General features: G+C 32.9%; 2 protein-coding genes and 1 long non-coding RNA gene across 5 annotated transcripts; 1 reads left to right on the top strand and 2 right to left on the bottom strand.

Annotated features, from left to right (window-relative positions):
- Nucleotides 1-1,928, top strand: LOC110700609 (chlorophyll a-b binding protein 4, chloroplastic-like). Its single transcript, XM_021878170.1, has 3 exons — nucleotides 1-358; nucleotides 1,006-1,421; nucleotides 1,635-1,928. The coding sequence occupies exons 1-3, from the start codon at nucleotides 144-146 to the stop codon at nucleotides 1,769-1,771; spliced, it is 768 nt and encodes a 255-aa protein (XP_021733862.1). The 5' UTR covers nucleotides 1-143; the 3' UTR covers nucleotides 1,772-1,928.
- Nucleotides 1,929-2,086: 158 nt separating this feature from the next.
- Nucleotides 2,087-8,219, bottom strand: LOC110700608 (agamous-like MADS-box protein AGL65). Of its 3 annotated transcripts, none has more exons than XR_002507249.1 (12): nucleotides 7,185-7,369; nucleotides 6,661-6,720; nucleotides 6,554-6,572; nucleotides 6,400-6,464; nucleotides 6,302-6,317; nucleotides 6,160-6,221; nucleotides 5,403-5,499; nucleotides 4,807-4,854; nucleotides 4,576-4,703; nucleotides 3,980-4,361; nucleotides 3,804-3,902; nucleotides 2,087-2,738 (listed from the first exon to the last, which is right to left on the bottom strand). XR_002507249.1 is itself a non-coding variant. In XM_021878168.1 (12 exons), the coding sequence occupies exons 2-12, from the start codon at nucleotides 7,367-7,369 to the stop codon at nucleotides 2,727-2,729; spliced, it is 1,074 nt and encodes a 357-aa protein (XP_021733860.1). In that variant the 5' UTR covers nucleotides 7,370-7,445; nucleotides 7,752-8,219; the 3' UTR covers nucleotides 2,087-2,726. The 3 variants fall into 3 exon arrangements, 2 of the variants coding, with proteins under 2 accessions (XP_021733860.1, XP_021733861.1); XM_021878168.1 differs by lacking the exon at nucleotides 3,804-3,902 and adding an exon at nucleotides 7,752-8,219 and having other exon boundaries at nucleotides 7,185-7,445; XM_021878169.1 differs by lacking the exon at nucleotides 3,804-3,902 and adding an exon at nucleotides 7,752-8,219 and having other exon boundaries at nucleotides 6,302-6,314; nucleotides 7,185-7,445.
- A 2,223-nt stretch (nucleotides 8,220-10,442) lies between these two features.
- On the bottom strand, nucleotides 10,443-11,739 carry LOC110700804. Its single transcript, XR_002507278.1, has 2 exons — nucleotides 11,426-11,739; nucleotides 10,443-10,724 (listed from the first exon to the last, which is right to left on the bottom strand). It is a non-coding gene; the product is annotated as an uncharacterized LOC110700804 (long non-coding RNA).
- Between the last annotated feature and the right edge of the window lie 1,833 nt (nucleotides 11,740-13,572).

Here is a 13,572-nt window from a genome sequence, read left to right as displayed (position 1 = left end):
AAGAGCCACAAGACATGCATTAGAAATGAAATTACAAGGGATAGTGTAACATAACATCAACATTTTGTTACACATCTTTTTTTTGTTCCTGCCTAGCTAACAAGCTAGTTTGGTTGAATTAAAATTTAATTGATCAATTGAGGATGGCAGCCGTGACAACACAGGCTTCGATTGCCGGTTTCCGCCCGTGCGCGTCGAAATCAAGGTTTTTGAGTGGTGTTCCAGGGAAGCTTAACAAGGAATGTGGTGTTGGCAATGTTAGGTTGCCCTCTACTACAACTACTAGTTCTCTCAAGGTTGAGGCTAAGAAAGGAGAGTGGTTGCCTGGTTTGGCTTCTCCTGACTATCTTACTGGCAGGTAACATTTAACACTTTATTCAACTCTTTTAAACTATACTTGATCAAGTCTTCTAAATTAACAACAGAATCATTAAGAGTTAAGAGTATTTTACACCTAGTAAAATCAATTTATTTTATTAAAATTGTAACCCCTTTACTTAAAATAATTAGTTACATGATAGTACGGAACATGAATGTCATGAAATGTTCAGAAAAAGTTATATAGGCAAAATCATTTAATCATCCGATCGTAAATATTAGAGGCCAATGCAGTTGTTACATTAAAATCATGATTGTTGTTTTTAACTGATTAATAACAAACTTAAAGAATCTAGCTGAAAAATTATCAATAACAAGTTGCCTTAAGAATTGTGGCCTTAGGGCCTGTGCTCATACGATTATTTTCAGTTTAACTCAGCTCTAATTAGTTCAGTTCAGTTCAGCTCCTAATTTCCTTCTATTATAAAATATTCAATTCAGTTCAGCTCAACTCTAATAAATTCAGTTCAGTTCAACTGAGTTCAGTCAATGAGAACATACCCTTAGTTTAAGCCACTTATCTTAGATGTATGTAAATATGTAGATGATATTTGGTGAAGTAGATAGACATTTTTTAGTACAAGTTTGCAAATTGAACTTAACACTTTTGTGTACAATATAATTCAGTCTTCCAGGAGACAATGGATTTGATCCCTTGGGACTAGCTGAGGACCCAGAGAACTTGAGGTGGTTCGTGCAAGCCGAGCTAGTGAATGGGCGGTGGGCAATGCTTGGAGTTGCCGGTATGCTGCTACCAGAGGTGTTCACAAGTATTGGTATCATCAACGTACCAAAATGGTATGATGCAGGGAAGTCAGAGTACTTCGCCTCATCATCAACCTTGTTTGTGATCGAGTTCATCTTATTCCACTATGTCGAGATTAGGAGATGGCAGGACATCAAGAACCCTGGATGTGTTAACCAAGACCCCATTTTCAAGCAATACAGCTTGCCTCCTAATGAATGTGGTTACCCTGGTGGTATATTCAACCCTCTTAACTTTGCACCTACTCTTGAGGCCAAGGAGAAGGAGCTTGCTAATGGTATAGCCTTTTTCCTCTTCTAATGCTTGCAATATGCATCTGTTTTTCGTTCTCTTTTCAGTTAGTCGATTTGTGGGACTTAGACTAGGCCTTGTAAGTGGCTGTTTTAGCTAAATATGCAGTTGCTTAGCGAAGTAGGACTAGAGTTTGAGGTAATCTGATGGAAATATTTGTCAAAATCGAGCTGATCTTTGTATGTTTCATTTTTGGCAGGGAGGTTGGCTATGTTGGCATTCTTAGGATTCATCGTGCAGCACAATGTGACCGGAAAAGGGCCTTTCGACAACCTTCTGCAGCATCTGTCAGACCCATGGCACAACACCATTATCCAGACATTGTATGGTAACTAAGTCCAACTCGACTAGTAGATGGAAAGACCATGTTATCATAGTTCTTTTGTAACAAATCAAATCTTTTGTGGACTATATGATATTGAGCTTCTCTGGTAATTATTGAAGGGTTTTCAATGTACAGGACAACTAAAGTTGGCACTTCTGTTTTTACTAATCTTAGCTTTCATAAAATGATGGTCTTTACTGCTCTTATTCTCAGACTCCTGAGCTACTTTCACTTCAAAGTAACCATCTCGCATTGAGCATACCCAGTATCACTCAATTCATATACGAACTATCTGAAAATATATATGAATACAAAGATTGGATTTACCACACCAAACTTTTTGACAATCAATCATAATTCGACCTGATCCAAACATCTAATAATTCGCCACCTAAAGGTGAATGAAATTGAAAATACCCGAACAGACCCGTTTGTCATCATTGTAGATGTGATTATTAGGTTACATCAATTTGTTGTAAGGTTACCAATCTAGTAGTTGCTTAGAGAAGACCAATCTCAATATCTTTTTAAGCAAAAAATTGTAATGTATTATGTGATTCGGAGTATGTTTTAAGTTACAGTAAACTCTGCAGAGTGCAGAACTCTAATTTACAGGATCTGTAACTAGAAACCTCAGCAAAATTGCCCCAAAATGGGAGGAAAAAACAAAAAATGGGATAAAAAGAGTAAAAAGGCCCTATTCACAGTTGACATACTTTGTATTTTTTTCAAGAATGTGCTACATGTATCCACCTATACTTTCTATACATAATATACTATACAGCAAGTGTTATGGTAAATCAGACAACCCAACAAATCAGACATCCTCAAATGTATCACCCAGAACATAAGATTTGATTAGTTGAACTTTTATGCTCCCATAATTGACATTCATCACGGATTTAAGCCTCTGCTAACATGCGCCCTATCCTCTTGGTCGCCATCGTGGATTAGCCAATACCTCAGTCACAAATTAGGCTGCAGCACGATTAAAACAATTCTTAGTTGAAGAGTATCATGTAGACACTAAGCACATACATGCACAACAGAGAAGTTTTTAAACACATACAAGTACTAGTTTAGAAAAGTGTGTCAGCATCCTGATTTTGCTGGCCTTTATAATTTTTTTTTTTTCTGTGACACTGTGTTCTCACATTAAGATGTTATCAAGCAATTATGGAGCTATTAACCAATATATAACAGAAAGAAATCATCAAAGAGTAAAACTAAACTTTGTAATATACAAAGGCTCATGCCAGAAACTTTTTCCTTTGCTTATGAAAGGATCAAAATAAACTCCCCGGATAACATCTTTCACAGGCAACCAACACACATGACAGTAATTAAATTAGCCTAATTCAGGTGAACCATGTAAAATTAAAGAATTTGGATGATAGGGAAGTAGAGGTATCCATTTCCCCTTGTTTGAGAGGAAGGAAAAAAGAGGGGTGAGAGAGCAGGATCAGTTCTACTCCCCTTTATATAAACCATATCCTTCCAAATGTTGAAAAGATTTGGTAGGACAATGCACTAATGCACGGATACACATTCCCTTGCCTTGCCTTGCCCTGCCTTCCCTTCCCTTCCCTTTCCTTACTCATCCCCTCCTTCCCTTCCCTCCGATCTATTTCCTCTATAATCTTTACGCTCTATGTTGACTTCTAGTCCAATTGAAGCTTGGGTTGTCAAGTCCATGAAAGAAATGGATACCTCTATCTGCTGTATTCTTCATCATAAAATAGATTTTTTTTTTTAAACCATTGAACTTGTAGCGGTAATTGGCAGCTAGAGAAGATGTGCAAGATATAAGGAGTAAGTGTAAGCCAAGACAGACCTAAAACCAAAAAGAGAATGCGAGTCATATGGTGCACAGATGGCAGTTTAATCCCTGTGGTCATTGGTGAATAACCAAATAACATGATTTTCACAGCATGGCTATTGGCGAGACAGAATTTCAGATTCTTGTGGCTTGGCAAATTGTTTAAATAGCTGTAACTTGTTCGAAGGAAGAAGGATAAAGAAAGAAAAATTCTGAAGACACACCAGAAAGCCATATGACAGCATTTGAGCTCCAAGAATATTCTTAAGACCGCATTATCATACACCATTAAAAGCATTAATGAAACTCTCTTAACAGGGAACCTAGAAAAGAATGGCAAAAATCAAGATATCGGACATGGAATTAACCAACACAATATCAGATGCTATTGAGAACCAACCTGTGGGTATGAATTTTCATTGAACATAGGAATGGGACATTGCAAAGCAGCAGGAGCCCATGGTTGAGGCCTTGTATCATATATAGATCTAGGCATATCAAAATGACCAGGAATTTGGTAATCCATCGGATTGCCTTGAAAATTGATCCCATTATCTGGCATCACTTTCTTCTCCTCGGGCAGATTAATATTTCCATATGGGGAGTATGGATACTGCTCACCAATTTGAACTCCCATGCATGCATTTGCAGTCAGCTCATTTAAGCTACCACAATCTTGTCTCGCGTTCTCACACTGTCTGGCATTTTCCATTTCCAATTTGGCATCGCCGTAGTATCCAGAGTATCCAGATAGAGAAGCATCACTGGTGCACTTCATATCTCTGAAGAAAACATTGATAATATAGAACAGACATAAGTATGTTGAAGAAAAGGCAGAAGAAAGATACTGCTGCTGTTGAAAGAACTAATCATGATATTGATTTTACAGAACAATACATAATGGCAATTTATTTACAAAATCCTGCAAAGTACTGCAGGACTATTTTATACAGTTTGGCAAAAGAAATTTTAAGGTAGTAAAGGAATAGGACTCACCTATGAGATAAAAAGTTTGTGTCTTCAGACAGCAGTAGATGTTGATTGTCATTACTCGAAAGCCATGATAACAGCTGGCATTCTTGCATATTACCCATCATCAAAGGAATATGCATCCCATTCTGAAACTGGAATATGAAAAGTAATTGTATGATCTTCCAAAGACAATGAAAGTATGCCAGCCAGTAAAAGAATGATTTCCACCTCAATGGATGTGTGTAGGTACTTTACCTGGTTACTGCAATCTAGAGACATAAATTGGTGTTTTCCAATATTATCCTGTTAGGTGAAAATTGCATGCATTAGTTACAAATGAAGTTCAGCAGTTGGATTGTAGGATAAGTTATGACTTATTGACAAGATTACAAGTTAACCAACAAAAAAAATCATTTCCTTTAAAGTCTATAGTAAGGATGTTTTGCAACAATTTTCTAGCACAATGTACATATATACTATTACTGACATTAGGAAACCTTAACCATAACCTTCACCACCAATTTTTTTGAAAAAGTCAAGGTAATGATAATGTTCCTTCCATCCCAAAGCTATGTTAACGTCTATCATTTAAGGATTTATAGCTATGTTGACAATTTGACATACTACTTTTGACCACTTTGTTCTCTCTAATATATCTCTTAAGTTGGAACCACACCCACCCACCATCCCGCCCTACTTCTTCAGTTCTTCTCCCTCCTTAATCTATGTGCCCTAAAGCAATGTAAACTAGGCTCTAATATGGAAGTAATAGTAGAATTAAGCAATGATGAGGTAAAGTGAATAGAAAAATAAATAAATAAATAAATATTGCTGGTGCAACATATTTGTACCTTGTGTAAGCGGATTTGGTTAAGTGATTCCTTCAAGGAGTTTTCCATCTGCCGTAGATGCTCCACATTGTCAATCTTATCAGGATTACTCCAACAGCTGTTCAATAAAAGTACCGTGGAAAAAAATTATGGACTGAAATTATGCTCAACACACAACACCTTATTAATAGAAAGACAGCATGATACTATCATCCTGGTGTGCATCCAGACATGGTACAATTGAGGTTTACAGACTCCCCTATATCATTTCTGAAATAGTAGGCCAAACAATGCATTACATAAAAAAGAATAACATATAAGAATTTCACTGCAAGTTCGACACAGCTTCATTTGCCAGTAAATTTGAAGAAAAGAAAGGTCTAGCATTAGCATTCACCATTTACATGAAATTACATAAACTGCCGAGTTTCCTAGATAACAATAGAAACCTAAACAAGATTACTAAATACCTCTGAAAGCTAGAAACATGTAAAAGACACATTATGAATAGCAATCATCATATTAGATCAATTGCACAAGTAGATAAGACACAGAGCCTATGCATGAAGTATAGCAAATGCTTCGTATAATATTGGCAGGTTGAGCTAGAACTTTGAAAACCCTTAATATCTCAACAATAAATAAGAAAGGTAAATTTAAATACTTTCATGTACACTGCAACAAATTTGGAGCATAGTCTACATGAATATGTGAATGTTCTTGCCAGAAAATGCTTAGTCAAAAGCAATACTTGAATAGTTAAAAGTCAAAGGTGCACCTCAATCGCTTATGTGCTTCTGTAATCTGTGCTTGCAATAGCCCCACTTGGTTAGCCAGTTCCTATTCAAATCAGGAAATTAAGCACAAAGAAAAAGCTAGTCTCATGTAAATCACTCAAGTGAACGAGCAACCAATCATACCTCAGCCGTTTGACTACTGCAAAGCAAAATATAACATCAGATCCTTTCAAAGTTTGTCCTTTTAATTACGATACAAAATTTTTTTTATAATTGCATACCTTGAAGCAACAAAATCTTCTATATTTACATCATGGTCACACTTCTTAAAAGTTTTCTTTAGTGCCTATGAATAAAAGAAAGAAAGAATCAGAATACATAAATTCAATATAAAAGACAGCTAACCATTGTAACATGAAGAAAGGAAATTCTTACTTCAAGACTCTCCAATTTCCTGTTGCAACAAAAACACAAACAGTCAGACACGATTTTCAAATCAAAATCTCAAAACTGGTGATAATAATGCAAAGGTTAATTCAAACCTTTTTGCCCTTTCTTGTGGAGTTAATTGAGCAAACTTGGTGATGACTTGTTCAAGGTTGCTGAAAATGCATACAGGTACAAAACTTCAAACTTTCAAAAATATAATGATAGACTACGCTTTGATAATGTTTTATACTACCTCCATCCCATATTATTTGCAACAATTTGACATACAGTAGAGAGGAAAAACATCCAAAAGCACTTTTATACACCCTTCACAACTCAAAGTGGCTTCATACCAATTTAAGAGAAACCTTCCTAACATACATAGTTAATAGTTTCCCAAGCTCTTATAGTTAACCAACCAACAAGTATTTCTTATTTTCATTATAATCCTTCCTAATCATGTCACTAATCAAATTTTCAAACATTTGTTCTTCCAAAGGAAACATGATTAGATACAATCTCACTTTCTCCCCTCTTCGAAATCATAACATGGTTTCAAGTCCTACATACATACATTGATGTAACATTCACAAATAAGAGAAACCAAGCAAATCAATAATTCTTAATAAAATTATACCTACGCTCTCCAAGGAATAATGTTGGCTTCCCAGTGGGAGAGAACATGAGCAAAACAATGTCAATATCACATAAGATAGCCAACTCCCTAGCTTTCTTAATGATTCCGGTACGCCGTTTCGAATAGGTTACTTGACGGTTGCTACTGCTTTCCAATCTTTTGATCTTTAGTTTAACCCTTCCCATTCTTCAAGATTATTAGCAAATGCTCTCCGGCCAAACAACCGCCAATCACCTTTGCAACTTCTTTTTCTTATGCATCCTTAACAACATAAACTTGTCAAAATTAGCACATTATTCATCAACATAATGTACCACAAACATATAGCAAATAACCCGAGACTTAATCCCGGGGTGGTATCCAAGACCTGAGATCAAACCCCGTCTACATTGCATAGGTTAATAATTGGAATTTCGATTATAAACAATAAAGGGTATGCATCAATATCATTATTATGATTATTAAAATAATTAAAATGATGAAAAATTGAAAACCCAGATGCAAAAAAACAAAGAAAGACAAAAATTGCACAAGTTAAAAAAAGAAACAAGGAAAAATAGGACATACCATGCAAGATAGATATCCAAAAAAAGAGAAAAACCCAGAAAAAGGGGAAAAGAATGAAAAAATTAGAAACCCAAAAATGGTATAGATAGATAGAAGAATCAAGATGATGATGATGATGAATATGGAAGAAAATTAAGAGTGAAGAGAGAGAAAAAGGGAAGTTGGAAAAAAAGGGGTTGACAGGTAGAGCTGTGATTACGGGGGGTAGAGGCTGGAGAATCGGGCGGTGTTAGAAAGTTCTGTGCGTTGGGTTTGCGAGTGAAATAGGGAGATTGGAGAATCACAAGGAGAGGAAGAGAGAGAAACAGATTTATCAACCATGAAATTGAAATTGAAATTGTGTTGTTTTTGTTTGCAATTGCAGGGGAGCTAAGCTTTTGATTTATGAACCCTTTTTTGGTTCATTTCTAGGCACCCATTTCTTGTTCCAATTTCCCGATTTTCCCGGGAAAAACACTCGCTAGTGTAATGCGTGATTTGTATACGGGGTGGTGGGTGAAAATTCGGCTTTCGGTTTGACTCAATTACAAATCGTATGAATTAGGTTTCTAGTCCAATTGTATTTATAATTAATTGGATTTAATATCATCTTTATATGCTTTTGTTTTGTGAACTTTATGATTAGATTGATTACTAAAAATCGAGTTTTATAAAGTGTTTATATAATGACCCTTACAACTTACAAAAACTTTTGTGTAAATCCGATTTTCATAATATACTGTATATCAAAGAGTTTCAAGCTAACTTAGCATCAATTAAAAGTTAAAACCAAATATTTACGGTTTGTTTGGCATCATTTTTTTGTTTTCAGTTTCTTTTTTTTTAAAAAAACCAAAAAAGGAAACAAGAAAAAGGTGTTTCCACTTTTCTGTTACCAGTTTTCAAAATTATCATAATTTTAATAAGTTAAAATAATTTTAATAAGTTAAAATAATTTTTGATTCATTATGGAGCATATATCATATACTTTTAAAAAAACAAAAAACAAAAAACCACAGCAATACCAAACGAACCCTTATTTATTTATTTTAAATATGTACGGATGCTTTCTCCGCTTAATACTTCCTTTGTAATTTTTATTTTTTATTTTTTATTTTTTTTATACTTTTAGTTGGACTTTTGACACTATATTTAACTTATGACACTTTCACCCTAAAACATAATCATGTAGTTGGATCATTTTATAGAGAATATTATTGTTATAACTTAGGTTTGAAATATATATAGTGTAAATAACAAATTTTCTAGCTTAAATATGTATTGATTTCATACCGTAAAAGAAGTATATTGTTTGTGATATTTCAATTCCAAACACATTATATTTATTATTTTTGAAATAAATAAAAATAAAGTGATGAAATAAACAGGGAATATATTGTTTGTGAATTTCAATTCCAAACGCATTATATCTATTATTAACAATAATTTTACATTATAAAATCATTATTTTTTGTTCTTTTATTATGGCAAAGTTTGAACAAACTTCAATATATATAAGAGCAATTGACTGCAAAATGATGTTTTCAACCTGGTTGAAACATTTCATCTTATTTGGAATGATATGAATTTTCAGTATTGATGTAATATTAAAAATAAAATACGGATAATACAATATTTAAAATGATAGCAATTTTAGATATATGGTTTAGTAAGGAAATATTGACAATCCAATAAGATATAATATTAATTTTAATTAGTTATTTTAAATTGTGAAATGTATTTTTTTTTCAATTGAAAATTTTCCTTATTTTATTTCATACAACTTTATAAAGTGGGTTAGTTTCAACCCAAACATGATCAGGCAAAGGCATAGTAACATCCATCTCGATAAAAAAATTTCCGCCCTAATGCAATAATAATGTCATTTTTTTTTTTTTGGTGTGGAGATATCCTATTTAATGTTTTTGAAATTTAATTATATTAGAAACCTCTTCATTACAACTATCAATATCGTAGGAAATTGAAACAATTTTAAATAGCTAACTAATAAATGAATTCTTATATTAAACTATGTCTCAGACGACGTACAAATATTTTTTGTATGTAATACTTATATATATATACCTGTATAATAGCCATTTTTTAAAAAAAATGTACAAATTACAAATAGATTTTATATAAACCGTGCACACGGATCTAACCGAGTTGAAGTATAAAAAAAAAATTTATATATATAGCTGTGACATTGACTCCGAGAGATCACAAGTGTTTTAAAATACAAAGTCGTTGCAAAAAAAATCTATAGCAACGACAATTGTCGTTGCAAGGTCGTTGCGGGTACCTCCGTCACTAAAAATCGGTGTGACGACAAAAGTCGTTGCGAAAAATTAATAATTTGCAACGACTATTAGCGTTGCATTAAACTTGTCGTTGCCTTACCTATGAAATCCAAAACTATTAGAAGGAAATTATGGCAACAACTTTTGTCGTTGCAATATGTTGAATAATCTTTTGCAACGACATTTGTCGTTATAAAAACACCTTTTAGTGCAACGACTAATATCGTTGCTTTATTTAATTTGGTGTATGGTAACGACAAATTAAATGTCATTTCAAAATAGTTGTATGTTGTAACGACATTTATTGTTGTGATAATGCATTATATTTTTTACAACAATACAAGTCGTTGCTAATTTATGGTTTAGCGATAAATCTTTGTAGAATTATTTATTAATTTATTGGAAATACAAATAGGTAAATTGCTAATAAGTTAATATCTATTTAACATGTGTAATATTTAACATAACACAAGTGATTATATCCAAAACATTAGATAAATATATACATCTAATAGTCTAAGTCAACATTAAACATGACTTCTCCCAAAAGATTACATCCATCTTTGTTCCAAAAGGCTAATTTTCTAGTCATCCCACCAATGTACAACAAGTAGTCATTGTGCAAAATAAAACCTATACTACATATCATCTGCACACTTTCTCCATGCATTTACTAATACTTTTCCAACATAACCTGCATTATCAAAATAAAGGAAGATATAATTTTAGAATTATGAAGAACCCAATGCAAAATCTAGCATCACTTATTCTTTTGATTTTATATATAATATATGTAATAAATTTCAAGAAATTTTGATAAATATTAAAAGATCTATAAGAATTATATTGGCATCCATGTATGTGATTTACTATAAGCATGATTCTGATGAAAGAAAATTAGAAATTGCTGTAACAAAGTTTGCATAATTAAGAAATAAAATGATCATAGAAATCTTATACCATATACATATGAAGCACACATTTGATAGCCAACTTAGTCTTCCTTTAAAAAATTATAATCATTTGCTTTTTAATGTATTATAATTACTACTATAATTGAGATGATGACTTTCAAAGAAACTTATTTGAGAGTTAGAAAAAGGGAGCAAAGATCTCACATAAGAACCCTGGATTTAAGAGGAGAAAAGTAGAGAGAGAGAGAGAGAGAGGAGTAGAAACACAAAAACAAACTAAATAATTATAATAAAAACAAAGTGTAGCACGTACTATAAAACTTATTTTTTTTCACAGAGGTTGTACTGATGGAGCATCTTGGAAAATTGTAGACAAAGATGGTGTGGAAGTTTTGGAGGATTAAGTTTACCCAACTCGAGTAAAAATAAAAAATAAAATAAGCGCACACACACACACACAAAGATTTACAAAATAAATTACCTGGAAATATTTGATGTTTAACTTGCAACTCTATTACCAAGTGCTCTGAGTAATTCTTCCTTCATTGCATTCATTGCACGTTGTGTCTCCTCTTTTTGTTGTTGTAATTGTCTTGCTGTTGCTTCCTGAGTCTCTTCTAATTGTTTGGTAGTTCTTTCCTGATTCTCTTGCAACTCCTTAATTAATTCTTGTTGCTCCTGAATTTTCTTTTGTTGCTCACGTATTAAGCTTTGATGCTCTAATTGATGTCTTCCTTTGCTGAAGCCAGGCAAGGCAGTTCCCTTTCCACGGAAGTACCCTGATCTTGGTTTCAAATATAAATTTTGTTTTCCCATGTACTTTTATTACTTTCTCTCTCTACTTTTTTGCATACCCAATGTCAATTTACTTTTTCAATGTACTTTAACTATTCTTATTTGTGTTTATTAATTCCCGTGACAAATGCCCATAAGGGACTATCAAAAGGGGACGGAGGTAGTAATAATAGGATAGTGCCCATATTAATACAATTCCCCATTTTCCTTTCCCCACCACATAGTCCACAATCCAAATGAAGACATATATCTTAAGATATATCATATTGCATAATTAAGCATAAAATAAATTTGATAGTGGAATAAGTAAAGTAAAATTAAAATCATAGATATAATCTTATTACCAATACACAATACATGTAGAAGACAAAGATTAATAACTCAAAGTTATTTAGCAATTTCAATTTTAATCCTAATCATGATAACGCATGTAAATATGAAAAGTGAACAATAAAATCCAACTATCTACCTGCTAATACATGCTGTTATACAATGTTGATTGTATATCTTTTGTTAATTTTTTTTTCTTTCTTTAGGGGTCTTTAGTTAAATTTCATTGTCATGAAAATTGTAGATATAATTTAATGATAGATAAACTTATTATTAATCAATATGAATCATCAGAGAACATATCTCAAATGTATTACAATTTGTAACAAATTTCTCAAAGCCAAATGAACATATCATACTTTAAACTTTAACTAACCATACAACTTCAGTTTATTTAGCATTAAAGACTAACCTTTTACAATTAGAGAGGTAATCAATTTCTATTATGCTACTTCAATCTCTTTGACCAGTGAAGTACGTGATCAAAACACTAAGCCTCGTCAAGTGCTACTACTTGAGATCAAATATCACTGGTTCCTGAGATTAAATAATGCAAAGGAGGTTAGCTTACTCTGTACTCTAAGAAAGATAGAGGATTGTCAAGGGCATAAAAAAAAAAAAAAAATAGGTGACCAAATTTAAAATGAAGTATTTTTGGAAAGCCGAGATAAAACAAAGAATTGGAGGGGCTACATGTATATAAACTACAAAATAAGTTAAGAAGAGGTACTAAGCTTGTTCAATTTTCCCTGGAGTTGTCTGCAATATGACATTCTTGAACCTCAAACTTTTGAATTAAATAGGACTAAGAGGTCGATAATATATCTGCCACAATTAACATGATCAAAATTAAACTCTTCTTTTACCTCCTTTTTTTTAAGGAAAAGAATAAACTTAGAAAAAAGTTTGCCGCCAACAAATATAACGCAAGGGCTAGAAGGAACATTCACCAGTAATGTTCGACACCCTCAATATTATCGAGACCCACATCTTTCTACTAGTTTATGTGACTTCAGTTTTTATTTTTCTTACTTAATAATGCAATAGAAAGATAGAGTTGCAGCGATGAGATGAGAATTAGTGGCTAGATTACTTTGCCGGAGAACGAGAACGGTGGCGGGATGAAAGCGAAATAATGGCGCGTGAATGAGGGTAGGGTTTTACAATTGGGATTAGTAAAGTAAGACATTCTCTAAAAAGAAGCTTCTAGTCCACTAGTACAATCTTTTAAACTTTTACCTTTTTTTTTTTTTTTTTTTTTTTTTTTTTTTTTGCTACAAAGATGTCGTTGTGGTATATTAATTGAATATTTAACAACAAAGCAAGTCGTTGCTGTATTTTATACAATATATTGCAACCAAAAAAGTTGTTGTAAAAAATGGACCGTGAATTAATTCAATCTCGCGCGTTGGCATGGTGTGGAGGGAAATGAAAATTTACCAACTGCAACGACATTATCGTTGCTAATAAAATTTTCAGCAACGACTACAATGTTGTTGCCAA

The sequence above is a fragment of the Chenopodium quinoa genome, unplaced genomic scaffold, assembly GCF_001683475.1.
Source record: "Chenopodium quinoa cultivar QQ74 unplaced genomic scaffold, ASM168347v1, whole genome shotgun sequence".
Lineage (NCBI taxonomy): Eukaryota > Viridiplantae > Streptophyta > Magnoliopsida > Caryophyllales > Amaranthaceae > Chenopodium > Chenopodium quinoa.
The sequence above is the reverse complement of the archived record's forward strand: the minus strand, read 5'-3'. Positions and strand labels throughout refer to the sequence as shown.